This window comes from Lithobates pipiens, unplaced genomic scaffold (assembly GCF_037356315.1).
Source record: "Lithobates pipiens isolate NorthernLeopardFrog02 unplaced genomic scaffold, aLitPip1_a1.2 Scaffold_8, whole genome shotgun sequence".
NCBI classification, from domain to species: Eukaryota; Metazoa; Chordata; class Amphibia; order Anura; family Ranidae; genus Lithobates; species Lithobates pipiens.
This window is the reverse complement of record NW_027507903.1, coordinates 109,085,038-109,100,885: the sequence shown is the minus strand read 5'-3', so window position 1 is coordinate 109,100,885 and position 15,848 is coordinate 109,085,038. Positions and strand designations below refer to the sequence as shown.

Sequence of the window (15,848 nt, the reverse complement as noted above, 5' to 3'; positions counted from 1 at the left end):
CTGCCTTTTACTATCATAATTTTGTACCTTGTAATACTTGCTGGATAATATGTTTTAAATGAACAAGCACTTTGTGCTGTACAATAGTGTGGGTTGAGTAATGTTAACACTGTATCAAAGTAAATACCAAAAGCTTAAAGAATATGTGAACCCTTACCTTGTAAAACAACCCATTCAGTTTAAAATAGAAGTGAAAGGAAAAAAGGTTTGTGTACGTATGTGTATATGAGGTGGGGAAAGAGAAACGGCAGCACACTGATCTTCCCATTAAACAGCTCCCTCGGGGCGGCGGCAGCATGTGTTTTGAAGATAGGCAGTCTGAGATTCCAGCACAACCAGTAAACTGACCATGCTGGGAAGGATGTAATTCTGTGCCTAGCATGGTCAGTCTGAAATGGGAAAGCCGAGGAATATATATATATATATATATATATATATATATATATATATATATTCTATATTACATACAGTATGGAGAACAGGATATTTGTTAACACATGTACAGAGGGTATAGAAGAGAAATATAACAAAATCAAACTGTTTGTGCAGATCACAGACTTTATCTCGCTGGCTAGTGGTTGTAGTTTTTACACAATAGGTTTTAAGCCAACAAGGCTAAAATTTCACTGGGTGGCAGGATCATTTCTGGACAAAAACAAAAGGGAGAAGGGCACACATTTGCCCTAGTGTACTACAGCTTTAATAAGAAATAATACAACAGGTAAAAATATCAGGAAAATTAAATGTTGGGATAACAAACCTTTTCATTTCACTTTGTAAACCCTGTTTAACTGTTCTGTCTTTTCTCTGGTAGATGAAACAGACATCCGACGGAAAGAAGCCATACGCTCAAAGGTTAGTGAGCATTATTTTATTATAGTTACACCTCAGGTTGGTATTTAACTCGCTGGCATCTATGACCAGTGGGCAATGCATATTAACCAAAAATGTAAAAAAAACTTCTGAGACATATCTAAGTCAGCTTTCACATGTTTATAGTAGTTTCAAAAGTTTCCTTTCAATGCATTTTGTATTGAATTTTTCAACAAAAACATAGTAGGTTACAAATATTCACACTAACAAGGTAACACAGACCTTAATTGGTTGTAAAGCCACTTTGTTATGTTCATACAATCCCTTGTGTTAGATAACGTTATGTACCCCAGTATATGTGCTTTATAAAAAAAAATGTTGCTTTACACATTATTTTAGAGCTTGGTGCTCACATGAAGAGGAGGAGAGCATTTGGCGGTCATGTGAGTGCAGCTCTCTGAAATAAGGTGTAAAGCGTAATTTTTTTATAAATCACATAATGTTATCTAACACAGGGTATTGTATGCACACAATGTTATTTTACCTGCGGGGGGGTGGGGAGCGGATCAGCAGAGATTAGCTGACAGGCAGGGAGGGAGGGGGGTAAAGAGGAGAGCAGTGGGATGGCCACGACATGTAAACAGTTTCCAGAGGGGAGGACACACCAGCCGGGTAATTATATGATAGAAAGGGACAAATTGAAAAATTACACAGCATAAGAACTGTGTTGCTGTTCATGCTTTAAAAGGAGCAGGACCTTTTTTTTTTTTTATATTTTTTTTTTTTTTTAGGGCTACAACTGCTTTAGTAAAATTCCAGGTTGAACCTAATTAGTCTTAAAAATGCTCCCTCCCCTCTTTTGATGCCTATGCTGACTAACATGAAAAAAAGGTGTATATACATACCTATTTTCAGCTTGCTCCTGTCCAGTCACATGATCCATCTCCCCTTTATCAGTCAGCGGCAGCTGCAGGGGAAAGGAGCAGGCGCTTAGCAATGGCTGATAAAGCTGTTATGGGCCATCTGTTCAAACGTCAATGTGCGATAAAACGCATAGAGCGTAGTGGCGTGTTAACATTATCGTGTTTTTCGATTCCCGGAAGTGCGGACTGCTTGTTTTTTGCCAGCCGGCAAGAGTGCTAATAAGGCGTTTTTAACATTACCTTGATGTAAGTGCAACCTTACTTTATTTTCATAAGATTTTACACTATGTGGAGCTTTTTTGTATTTCTGGGGATGGTTGTATGGAAGCATCATCTGGATAGTCTGCACCTATGGCTCTGTGGAGATCTTTAAACGTCATGGAAAGGTCCTGGCTGGGTGTGTAGCCAGAAGAGTTGCTGACCTGTGATAGGAGGTCCCTTTTGAGATGGTAAGCGGGCATTTTGTTTGAATACAGGTGGTGGTGCTCTAGACAAGATCTCACTCTTGGTGAAGGATGGTGGTTATATTGCAGATGTATTGACAAGGATTCCACATTCAGTCTCACCTTTTTGGACTTTATAATTTTCACTTTTTTTAGATTTTATTTCATTTTGATGGCACTTATTGTTTGTAATATATGGGTGCAACTTATTACTTATCTAGTGCGAGTCTGTAGAAGTTTTTAATTTTATGGTACTGTGGGTTCATTTTTATTCAGACAAGCACAGTTTTTTTTTTTCTTCTTTTACAGTGCATCTGGAAAGTATTCACAGCGCTTCACTTTTTCCACATGTTATGTTACAGCCCTATTCCAAAATGGATTAAATTCATTCTTTTCCTCAAAATTCTAGAAACAATACCCCATAATGACAACATGAAAGAAGTTTGTTTGAAATCTTTGAAAATGTATTAAAAATAAAAAACAAAAAGATTACATGTACAGAAGTATTCACAGCCATTGCTCAATACTTTGTTGAAGCACCTTTGGCACCAATTACAGCCTCAACTCTTTTTGAGTATGATGCTACAAGCTTGGCACCTATTTTTGGGCAGTTTCTCCCATTCTTCTTTGCAGGACCTCTCAAGCTCCATCAGGTTGGATGGGGAGGGTCGGTTCACAGCTATTTTCACATCTCTCCAGAGATGTTCAATCGGTTTCAAGTCTGGGCTCTGGCTGGACCAATCAAGGACATTCACAGAGTTGTCCTGTAGCCACTCGTTTTGTTATCTTGGCTGTGTGCTTAGGTTCGTTGTCCTGTTTATAAGATAAACCTTTGCCCCAGTCTAAGATCCAAAGGGCTATGGAGCAGGTTTTCATCAAGGATGTCTCTGTACATTGCTGCATTCATCTTTCCCTCAAGCCTGACTATCCTGACTTGTCTCCCAGTTCCTACCGCTGAAAAGCATCCTCACAGCATGATGCTGCCACCACCATGCTTCATTGCAGGGATGGTATTGGCCAGGTGATGAGCGGTGCCTGGTTTCTTCCAGACGCAAAGCTTGCCACTCAGGCCAGAGTGTTCAACCTTTGTTTCATCAAATCGGAGAGTTTTTTTGTTTCCCATGGTCTGAGATTCCTTCCGGTGCCTTTTGGCAAACTCCAGGCAGGCTTTCATGTGCCTTTTACTGAGAAGTGGCTTCTGTCTGGCCACTCTACCATACAGGCCTTATTGGTGGTTGGTTCTTCTGGAAGGTTCTCCTCTCTCCATAGAGAAATGCTGGAGCTCTGTCAGAGTGACCTTGGTCACTTGGTCACCTCCCTAACATTTATGGATGATGGAGGCCACTGTGCTCATTTTTCTGTACCTTTTCCCAAATCTGTACATCAATACAATCCTGTCTTGGAGGTCTACAGACAATTGCTTGGACTTCATGGCTTGGTTTGAGCTCTTACATGCTCTGTTGACTGTGGACTTTATATGGACAGATGTGTGCTTTTCCAAATCATGTCCAATCAACTGAATTTACCACAGGTGGACTCCAATCAAGTTGTAGAAACATCTCAAGGATGATCAGTGGAAATTGGATGCACCTGAGCTCAATTTTGAGTGTCATGGCAAAGGCTGTGAATACTTATGTACATGTGATTTATTTTTTTATAAATTTGCAAAGATATCAAATAAACTTCTTTCACGAATTTTGAGGAAAATAATTAATTGAACCCATTTTGGAATAAGGCTGTAACATAACAAATATGGAAAAAGTGAAGCACTGTAGAGCATTTGGTAAGCCTGGTTCACACTTGTGTGGGGTTTTGCGTGGGTATGGTAGCCCATTCATTTGAATGGACTGCCGTGCCTCCTGAAACACAGTGAAATAGGTCCCTGCTCCATTTTTGAAATCTCAGCACATTTTTGAAAACCACAAATGCAGTGCTGTTCCTAGTGCAGGAAGCAGCTGCTGCTATTTCCAATGGGTGTGGGTACTATTAGGATTAATTGCACCTGCACGCATCTCCTGCTTTTTTTTCTGTGTGGGTGATTACGGTCGCGGAAACAGGTGTAGACCCACATAGTATGATTTGTGGAGAGGATTGCTTTATTAGGGAAAGGTCAAGCATCTAATTACAGTGTTGCTCTTCTTCATAACCTCATAAATCCTAAGGTTATCCAGTAGATACAAAAGTGCAACATCAACATTGAGAACATAAACTAGAAACCAGCAAAAAAGAGAATAAATAAGAAGTTAAAAGGGGTGGGTAAAGTGGAAGGATCAAGTAAGGGGGCAGTAATTGGGGGGGGGGGGGGGGGGGGGTCAAAAGTAATTTTCAGTTCTTTTTAAATCCTATAGTTTTCATTAAAATATGTGGAGATCCTGCCATTTAGGTCCATCTGAAGTTATTTCAGGTTATTGGGTGACAATGCCATGTTCCTGTTTTCCATATGGGTTTCCTACACTGACATTTTGTTACACACTCTCCCAATGCAGACTACAACCTGTCCTGCTGACACATGTTACACAGACATAGCCCAAAGTTGTCACCATTAAGAAACCCGCACTGTTCAATGATGTGCAGCAGTTGCTAAGGTGCATGCATGTAGACAGGAAGTGTTTCAAAAAGGGTGCAGGGGATCAGCAATCCTGAGATGCAACAGAAAATGCTGAAACATTATTTTATTAAAAAGAAACCATGGGTAATGTTTATGATTCATAGCGCTTTAGCAAAAAACATGGCATTCAGCTAAGGTTTACCTGTACTTTAAATTTCTTCCATAGTAGTATTTAGAAGAAGAAGAAGAAGAAGAATTTATTTTACAGGCTAGTCAATATCCTCATTGATGGCTTGGACATCAAGCTATCTTTGCATCATGCCTATGGATAATTGTCTTTTTCTTGGCTACCATATATGTTGGACAGTGCACGAAACATATGATTCATATAGACCCTATAAACAGTACCAGAATATTTCTTCTTATGCCGCGTACACACGTATCAGACTATCCGGCGGACTTAGTCTGGTGGACTGTCTGCTGGACTTTCTGAACGAGCTACCTGCCCACACACAGTACTTTTGCGGCGGAATATGTCCGCCAGACTATCCGCCATACTTTTGAAATGAACGGACTCGCCCACACACGCGGAGGAAAGTCCGCTCATTTTGAGCGCATCTCCAGGTAGCCGGGACCAGCGAAGGAGGCGTCGCTGGCCCCGTCACCTAATATGGACTTAAACGGGAATCCCTACGCCGAAGAAAACGGCGTGGGGGTCCCCCCCTAGGTCCATATCAGACACTTATCCCCCACCCCAAAGCACCTTGTCCCCATGTTGATGAGGACAAGGGCCTCTTGCCGACAACCCTGGCTGTTGGTTGTCGGGGTCTGCGGGCGGGGGGCTTATCGGAATCCGTGAGCCACCTTTAATAAGGGGGCTCCCGGATCCCAGCCCCCCACCCTATGTGAATGAGTATGGGGTACAATGTACCCCTACCCATTCACCTGTGAAAAACATATAAAAAAAAAAACACAACACACAAGGGTTAAAATAGTTTATTGCACAGCTCCGGGGGTCTTCTTCCATCTTCGGGGGTCTTCTCGCCGGACTCCTCCGCTATCTTCTGCTAGCTCTTTTACTAGCGGAGGAGCCTGGCTTTCTTCTTCGCCGCTGCCCTCTTCTTCCGACTTCGGGGGTCTTGTCCCCCTCTTCAGTTCTTCTTGCCGGGCCACCGCGCCTTCTTCTAGCTCTTTTACAAGCGGTGGCCCGGTCTTCTGTCGCCACTGCCGCCGTCGCCGTCTTTTGTTCTTCTCTTCTGGAGATGTTATACAAAAAGGGAAAACACTGCGCTATAGTTTGTGAAGAAATGGCCACAACAGCCACAACAGCAGCCAACACCAAAAACAAACAAAGTTCAACAGGTAAAATAATAAAAACAGTGTAGCGCTTCAATAATAATGTGATCAACATAAATTATAAAAATAATAATATGACAAAAATCGCATAAATATAAATGCCTAGAGATAAAAGTCCAACATTAGGCGTTCATTCCACTATGTAGCTGGCATAGGGGTGACCAAACCGTCACAGAGAAGGAAAATGGTGTACTAGGCGAATGTATTCATGTGGGTCTGCTTGACTGTAAACATCAGAGAAAAGTAGATAAATACTTCTTACCGGAACAGTTGGACTCACACAGTCATATGACGGTTGAGTCTAGAAGGCTTGAGGTCACAATCTGGGACCAAGGAGTGTAAGGAGGGAGGTCTGTTGAGCTGATGGAAGAGCTCCGGGCGGTTGTAGACTCAATGATGGATCCTTTCAGATGGAACGTCAAAGTAATCAAGCTCAGACGCAGCCCGTTGTACCAATACTCCAACCTCCCCCGGATGAGGAGGGGGGTGTTGTGAAGTTTTAAACCAAAAGAATGGAGAAAAAGAAAAAAAGGCTCCACATGGTGCGGGTCAAACGATATAAAAAATGTTGGTTTATTGAAGTCAAAAGATAATTAATGACTTGGTGATCACGTAAAAAACAAAATAAAATTAAAAGCAATGTGGGGTGCCAACAGCTCGCCCGACGCGTTTCGACATATGTGTCTTCAACAGGGGCATGCCCCTGTTGAAGACACATATGTCGAAACGCGTCATTAATTATCTTTTGACTTCAATAAACCAACATTTTTTATATCGTTTGACCCGCACCATGTGGAGCCTTTTTTTCTTTTTCTCCATTCTTTTGGTTTAAAACTTCACAACACCCCCCTCCTCATCCGGGGGAGGTTGGAGTATTGGTACAACGGGCTGCGTCTGAGCTTGATTACTTTGACGTTCCATCTGAAAGGATCCATCATTGAGTCTACAACCGCCCGGAGCTCTTCCATCAGCTCAACAGACCTCCCTCCTTACACTCCTTGGTCCCAGATTGTGACCTCAAGCCTTCTAGACTCAACCGTCATATGACTGTGTGAGTCCAACTGTTCCGGTAAGAAGTATTTATCTACTTTTCTCTGATGTTTACAGTCAAGCAGACCCACATGAATACATTCGCCTAGTACACCATTTTCCTTCTCTGTGACGGTTTGGTCACCCCTATGCCAGCTACATAGTGGAATGAACGCCTAATGTTGGACTTTTATCTCTAGGCATTTATATTTATGCGATTTTTGTCATATTATTATTTTTATAATTTATGTTTTTCTTCTGGAGATGTTGCCTCGTCGCTGTCTCCAGTCACTATGAAAGGACACATGGCGTGCGGCGACTTATATAGGGACATCACCGGATAATGTCCCCGCCCATTATGATGTCACAGTCCCAGCATCCTCTGGGACTTGGTTCCTGCTAAACTGGTCGAGATTCGAACCATCTTTGGCCAGCTTAAGGGGTTAACAAATCAGGCTTTACTGCATTGTATATAGGCTGTGACAATTGGAGCTTGCTGATTGGAGGAGATAGCTTACAAAAAAATCATCTGCATGCTGCTTTTTTAGTCTCAGCTGTGACAAAGCTAAATGGTTAGAACATTGCATAGGGGTTTATTTACTAAAGTTGAATAGCGCAAAATCAAGCTCACTTCTGCAAAGAAACCAGGTTTTATTGCCAAAGCTTATTTGAACAAACTGAGGTTCGGGGCTGATTGGCTACCATGAACAGCTGCACCAGATTCTGAGTACACCAGTTTTAGTAAATGTACCTAATAGTGCCTTCCAGGGTATCTGAACTGGAAGACTGGCTGAACAGGATTCCTCATTTTTGGGAAGTAGAACTGTTCACACACATATGCTTTTCAGCTGTGTATTAGGTTGTTTTACCTACACCTACATTTCAGTCTGCGGAGATTAGTAGAGTATAAAGCCAGCCATAGACAGTTTGAATCTCGCCAGGTTGAGCAGGGACCGGTCAAGATTAAAACTATCTATGGGCAGGCTGATTGTACCCAAGTTTATCCATCGATCGACTTGGGTACAACCAGCATGTTAGATTTCTCATGCGTTTATTGCCAGCAGCTATAGCCACTCCCGGCAGGAACGACTCCCCACACACACCCCCCCCCCCCCCCCGCTAGGAGAACACAGTGACTCTGCAGGAGGAATTCAGTGTTCAAGGGGGAATTGAATGACCGTGGTTGCAGGAAAGAAAATTGCACCGTCTATGGCCAGCTTCATTCAACCTGAAAATCAAGGGTCTGGCCCTTGCTAGGCGTATTGTAATTGTTCCCACTTTATCCAAAGTTCTATTGTTGCATGGCAGTGTTGGACTCATTCTGACTATAGGACAATTAATGTTCTTAAATGGAAATGTGATTATTCAGAATCAGATACTTTGGCACCAGAGGAACCAATTTGATCTGGCTTTTGCTATTATAGTCTCTAAATTATTTTTATCTATCTGATAATCGCTCGCCCCATTCATTAATAGTAATACATAAGAAACAAAATGTCTGTGACTCACAATTTGTACAGTAGTTTTGTCATATGTCGAATATTCAGGCATGCGTTTCATTTGTAGTTGTGTTACAGAATCTTTAACAGGTACTATTATTTTAATCTTTTACTATCACACTCTCTCTGCAGGTGCGTCAGTACATATCCAGAGCAGAGGAGCTGAAGGTGCTGGTATCTTCTAGTAACAAGTCCCTGCTTCTTGAAGGCACATCATTGCGGGAACTCCTAAAAGGTGAGCTCTAGTTTCCGATTCATGAAGGGTGCAGGGTTGAAATCCCTACTAGATCTCAGACAGGAGTGGGAAACAACAACGTGGGATAGCTGAAAACGTGTCCAACTTAAAACATTTTTTTTAAAACCCTAGAGTGCAAGCTGTGCCATTTTGATTCACGCTCCAGGTTTCAAATTATATGCTTGGACAGAGATGGTTCAGAGCACTTTCTCTCTAATGCCGCATACACAAGATCAAACAATCCAGTGGAAAAGTCCGGCGGACTCGAGTCAATCGCCCCGTGTGTGGGCTTCGGCAGACTTTTTTTTACCCAAAAGTCCGGCGGACTAAGAAAGTAGTTTCTCCCTTCGTCTTTCAGGACAGCACCTGGAGAGAGCGCAGCTCCAACCACTTTCCCAGGAAACACTGCAGATCACTTTAAAGACTGGACACTTCCACCATGGCCTCAGTTGTAGTGTTTCCTCCGGCCATGGGGGAAGCGCTGCAGGGAACCAAGGGGTGCTGCGCTCTCTCCAGGTGGGGAGAGTTGGAGGCATACCATTGTTGTTTGCTTTTTTGTACAGACCTGGCCCAGCTTCCTCCCTTCACATGCGGGGGTCGCTCCGGTGTCCGCTCTCCTTCATACCCAGGGGGGTCAGGTTCCCCCTCTTCTAGACCGGCGGCTGGGTCTGGGACACGGCTGAGATTCATATCTCGCGCCGTTCGTTCAGGCTCATGCCTTCCGGGTCTGGATGACGAGCGCGTCATTCCGGCCGGGGGCGGGACTTCCGACGGTGCGACGCGGCTTCCGGTTCCGGCCGCTGGAACGCAGGGAGAGGGGGCGGTCTCTTCGGCTGACATCACTTCCGGGATTGGCGCGGAATTTAAACTGATAAAAGCACCCAGACGCCATTGATCCTTGCTGAACGATGGAGGAGGATAAATCGTCAGTGGCAGGAGCAGGAGCCACGATTGTCAGCCAGGCTCAGGTAAGCAGCGGCAGTGATCTCTGTCATTACTGTTTGAGCCTTGATTGTTTCCTCCCTTCCTTGCATTGGGAAGCCTGCAGCATTGTTTTCCTAGGATGCTATTTAGGAATAATGCTTTTCAATAGTTGTTTAGTAAGTCTGTGGGGGGATTCACTGGCTGAAGAGCAAATAGAATTTGAAAATTGTTAATCTGTTCTATTTTGCAGCATATCTTTTTTCTATGTTCATGTGTATTGTAACTGAGGTTTTGGTTTTTTTTCCTTGGTATATTTCAGAAAGCGAAAGAAAAGACCAAACATGTGTCCCCTCCTAACAAGAGGAGGTGTCCATCATGTAAAAACGTGTTGAAAACGAGTGATTCTTGGACTAAGGTGTTATGCAGGTCCTGCATAAGCGACTTGGTCAAAGAAGAAGCAGCTTCCAATACCCCTGCGTCTCAGCAGGGAGAGCTACTAAGTTCTTTCAGGAAAGAATTGTCAGATACCTTTGAATCTTTCCGGTCTTATTTAGACAGACGCCCAGCTGCAGGTAGTAGCTCAGCGCCCCGTTCTCACTCCCCAGCATCTGCATCCAGGGGGGGCAGTGACTCGGAGGAGGAGGAACATAGTAGGTCCTCTGCTTCTGAGGAGGAGGCAGAGGAAGTAAAGGAGGTTTCTGCTTCATCATCCCGGTATAAATTATCCCTAGAGGAGGTGGATGACCTGCTTAAAAATATCCACACTACTCTGAATATCACAGAGGATAAGGCCCAACTGTCACTACATGACAAAATGTTTTAGGGTTTGGGCGAGGTGAAACACAGAGTGTTCCTGGTGCATAAGGTTCCGTGCATAACTGTCAAAAAGGAATGGAGAGACCCTGAGAGGGCTCCTTTCTTTTCCAGGTCCCTCAAACGCAGGTTTCCCTTTGAGGAGGATAGCTCGCAGGTATGGAACAAGAAACCTAAGCTCGACGCGGCCTTTTCTCAGGTCTCAAGGAATACGGATCTTGCGTTTGAGGACATTGGTATCCTCAAGGATCCCATGGACAAAAGGGCTGATTCCCTCCTAAGGAAGGCTTGGGACTCAACATTGGCAAACCTCAATCCAGCAATGGCTTCAACTGTAGTAGCCAGAAATCTGGAGCACTGGCTAGAACAGTTAAAAGACCATATCGAGGCAGGAACGCCTAGAAAGGACCTGCTCGATACCTTGCCTGTCCTCTTAAAAGCAGTGGGGTATATGGCGGATGCCTCGGCAGAATCAATTAAGATGTCAGCCAGGTCCTCAGCCCTGATAATCTCAGCCCGTAGGGCCTTATGGGTGAAAACATGGACAGGGGATACTGCCTCAAAAGACAAATTATGCGGTCTTCCGTTCGAGGGAGATTTGGTGTTCGGCCCTGACCTTGAAGCCATTCTGGACAGAACGGCCAACAAGAAAAAGGGTTTTCCTGTTAAAAAGAAGTTGATTCCCCTGGGCACTAAAAATTTTCGTGCTTTTCGAAAAACCTCGGAAACCAAAGAGACAGGATATAGAAGGCCCTGGAAGCCTCAGAGGGGAAGGGGCAAGTCAGGAGTTTTATTCCGCCCCCCTACCCCGAACCCAAAAAGCCAGTGAAGGTCTTCCAACTGTGGGAGCAAGGTTACAGGCCTTTTTTCCACAGTGGAAGTCAGTGACACAGTCTGTTCATCCTCAAAACAATAGAAGAGGGTTACAGGCTGGAATTCGCTCATCCCCCCCCCCGCACGGTTTTATGTAACCCAGGCTCCTCGAGACCCAGAAAAATCAGTAGCCATGATCTCTATTCTGCAGGAACTGATGCAGCAAAGGGTGATCATGTACGTTCCCCCCGAGGAGATAGGGCTGGGATGTTACTCACACATTTTCCTGGTAAGGAAACCATCGGGCAAATTCAGATTGATTCTGAAGATTTTAAACAAATCGATCAGATACAAGAGATTCAGGATGGATACAATTTTCTCGGTGAAGAGTCTTCTGATGCCAAACTGTTTTATGGTATCCATAGACCTAAGAGATGCATATCTCCATGTGCCTATGGCCATAGCTTCACAGAAATATCTGAGGTTTGCTGTCAGGATGGGAGGCTCGGTGCTACATCTCCAGTTCAGAGCTCTCCCGTTCGGTCTATCCTCATCTCCGAGGATATTTACAAAGATCGTAGCAGGGGCCCTAGCCCCCCTCAGGGTAGAAGGTATATCAATCGTTCCATACTTGGACGACCTTTTAATTTTTGCCAATACAAAACATCTATTGGAGAGGGACCTGGGAAGGACAGTAAGACACTTAGAGGATCTCGGATGGCTGATAAACAGGGAAAAATCAAGCATGATTGCATCCCACTCGATAAAGTTCCTGGGGTACACCATCGACTCCAGACAGGAAAAGATTTTTCTCCCAGTAGAGAAAATAGAAAAAGTTCAGAGTGCCGTGAAGAGGACCCAGACAAACCTGCCTATTTCTGTCAGGGCAGCCATGTCCGTTTTGGGCCTCCTCACAGCATCCATCCCTGGAGTACAGTGGGCACGCCTTCATGCAAGGGAGCTCCAACAGGCAATATTGACGAATTGGTCCTACGGGGAGTCCCTGGAGAAGCAATTCAGGATGCCCCCTCAGGTCCAGAGATAGCTCTGGTGGTGGAGGAATCACTCAAATCTAGACAGGGGTCTACTTTGGTGTTTTCCGGTAGACCGGAGGTTGACTACAGATGCAAGCTCCTGGGGGTGGGGTGCCCACCTGGAAGGACAGATGGCCCAGGGGAGCTGGACAGTCAGGGAGGCCAGGAGATCCTCCAATTGGAGGGAACTCAGGGCCATCCTGCTCGGACTATGGGCCTTCAAGGAAGTGGTTCAAGGTCTCCATATCCAGGTCTTATCCGACAATGCCACAGCTGTATCCTATATAACAAGGCAGGGGGGCACAAGAAGCAGGGTGCTGCTATCCCTGGCCAGCCAGATTCTGTCATGGGCAGAAAGCAACCTGAGGTCCATATCAGCAGTTCACCTAAAGGGAGACCTTAATGTTGTAGCGGATTTTCTGAGCAGGGAAAAAATTCGGGAATCAGAATGGAGTCTGAACCCCGAGGTTTTTCAAGATCTGACAGTGAGATGGGGTCTGCCTCAGATAGATCTATTCGCGTCACGGAGCAACACCAAAGTGAGGGCCTTCTTCTCTTTAAACAGGCAAGATCAGGCAAGGGGACTGGATGCCCTAGCACACCCGTGGGATTTCCACTTGTGCTACGCTTTCCCCCCTTTTCAGATGATCCCTTTGGTTCTAAAGAAATTGCAGGGGGAATCCACAAGTCTGATTCTAGTGGCTCCCATTTGGCCCAAAAGGACATGGTTTTCTACCATACAGAGGATGGCGGTGGGACCCCACTGGGTTCTTCCGCTTCAAAGGGATCTCCTAACCCAGGGACCTCTTCAGCATCCGAACATCGGGCAACTCAACCTAACCGGGTGGTTACTGAGGAGCAAATCTTAAAGAGAAAGGGGTTATCTGATAAGCTTGTCACAACCCTCCTAGGAAGTAGAAAAGATACTACTAGGTCAATTTATTTTAAAACGTGGAAACGTTTTAACTCCTGGTGCCTATCAAAGGAATTCCCTCCCCAGGAGATACTTTCGGTTCTTGAATTTCTCCATGAGGGCATGGAACTAGGGTTGGCAGCCAGTACCCTGAAGACACAGGTGGCTGCTTTATCAGTTTTTCTTGAGAGACAGTTATCTCAAGAACCACTTATTATTAGATTTTTTAAGGCATTGGCCAGAGCTAGGCCTGTACCATTTAAGTTTTTTCCAAAATGGGACCTGTCTTTGGTTCTACAGGCATTGACCAAGGAACCTTTTGAACCCCCAGTAGAAGCGACTATCAGGTTGTGGTCACTTAAGTTAGTTCTTTTAGTGGCTATTACATCTGCTAGAAGAGTAAGCGAGTTACAAGCCTTATCAATAGTGGAGCCTTTCTGTTACATATTCCCGGACCGGGTGGTTCTTAACCACTTCCCACCCAGCCAATGCACATATACGGCCGGGTGGGAGCCGTCTACTTTTGATAGGACGTTCATGAACGTCCTTCAGAAAGAGCGGGATTGCGCGCGCAGCGGCGCGATCCCGATGTGCTCGTATCACCCGGACACTGCACATCTCAGATCGGCAGGAGGGCTCTGTGATTGGCCCTCCTGATCACATGACGGCCGTGTCCAATCACGGCCGTCATGTGATGTAAACAAACAGCCGGTTGCTAGGCAATCGGCGTCTCCTCTCCTCACACAGAAGTCATCGCTGAGGAGAGGAGAGCAGATCACTGCAGCCGGCTGATGATCAGTGAGTATGAGCTGTTTTTTACAGCTTTTTACTCACTGATCATCAGTCTAGTGTCAACACACAACACACCACACAGTATAAACACAATGTCCCCAAAACACACATGTCCCCAAAACACACATGTCCCCAAAACATACATGTCCCCAAATAATAAAAACACATGTCCCTAATAATAAAAACATGTCCCCCACATATGTCCCACTAAAATCACATGTCCCAATGATTATCTGCACACATATGTACGTGATCACCTGCACACATATGTACATGATCATTTGCGTACATATGTCTGTGATCACACAAACCAATTATTATACACTTAACGGAATTTTTTTTACCAAAAACATGTAGCAGAATACATTTTGGCTTAAATTTCTGACAAAATTTGATTTTATTGGATTTCTTTTAAAATAGAAAAAAGAAAATATTGTTTTTTTTCCAAATCTCCACTTTTTTTGCGCTTATATCGCAAAAAATAAAAAACGGAGTCGTGAATAAATAACACCAAAATAAAGCTCTATTTGTGCGAACAAAATGATAAAAATTTCATTTGGGTATAGTGTAGCATGACCGCGCAATTGTCACTGAAAGTGAGAGAGCGATGAAAGCTGAAAATTGGGCTGGGAAGGAAGGGGGCGAAAGTGCCCTGTATTGAAGTGGTTAAAACTGACCCGGGTTTCCTACCAAAAGTCTCAACAGCCTTCCATAGGACGCAGGAAATGGTTCTACCTACCTTTTTGTCCTTCACCTTCAAATGCTAAGGAGAAATCTTTTCATAGCCTAGATGTAAGAAGGTGCCTATTACACTATCTAGAGATCACAAGTGAGTTCAGGAAGTCAAACTCTCTCTTCGTCGCATTCTCAGGACCACGGAAGGGCTATAGTGCGTCCAAAGATACTATAGCTAGGTGGCTACGAATGGCTATTTGGGAAGCCTATAGTGCATCCGGAGTAGAGCCCCCCGCGGGGGTTGTCGCCCATTCCACTCGGGCAGTAGCAACATCCTGGGCGGAAAGAGCAGGGGTCTCTCCGAATCGGATCTGTAAAGCGGCTACTTGGACAAGCTTCTCCACCTTCACCCACCACTACAGGTTGGACCTGCTTTCAGCTGCAGACCAAGCATTTGGCAGAAAGGTTCTGCAGGCGGTGGTCCCACCCTAGAGTAAGTACTCTCTTATCATCTCCAGGTGCTGTCCTGAAAGACGAAGGGAGAAAACCCTAGTTAGACTTACCGGTAACGGTATTATAAGGTCTATATAAGGTCCCACAGTTAACAGTGCATGCCAGAGTACAAACCAAGCCACGAAGTCCAAGAAATTGTCTCTAGACCTCAGAGACAGGATTATATCGGGCCACAGATCTGGGGAAGGGTACAGAAACATTTCTGCAGCATTGAAGGTCCCAGTGAGCACAGTGGCCTCCATCATCCGTAAATGGAAGAAGTTTGGAACCACCAGGACTCTTCCTAGAGCGGGAGAAGAGCCTTAGTCAGGGAGGTGACCAAGAACCCAATGGTCACTTTGACAGAGCTCCAGCATTTCTCTGTGGAGAGAGGATAACCTTCCAGAAGAATGACCATCTCTGCAGCACTCCAACAGTCAGGCCTGTATGGTGGAGTGGCCAGACGGAAGCCACTTCTCAGTAAAAGGCACATAACAAAGATTGAACTCTTTGGCCTGAATGGCAACCATCATGTCTGTAGGAAAC

At 44.7% G+C, this 15,848-nt stretch overlaps 1 protein-coding gene across 2 annotated transcripts in view; it reads left to right on the top strand.

Moving 5' to 3' along the window:
- ULK3 (unc-51 like kinase 3) overlaps positions 1-15,848 on the top strand; it is a 62,275-nt gene that overhangs the window by 32,831 nt on the left and 13,596 nt on the right. For both annotated transcript variants that reach the window (XM_077472658.1, XM_077472657.1), the window contains 2 exons: positions 815-855; positions 8,744-8,846. In XM_077472658.1, the coding sequence (XP_077328784.1) occupies positions 815-855; positions 8,744-8,846 (144 nt within the window). The remainder of the gene's footprint in view (positions 1-814; positions 856-8,743; positions 8,847-15,848) is intronic.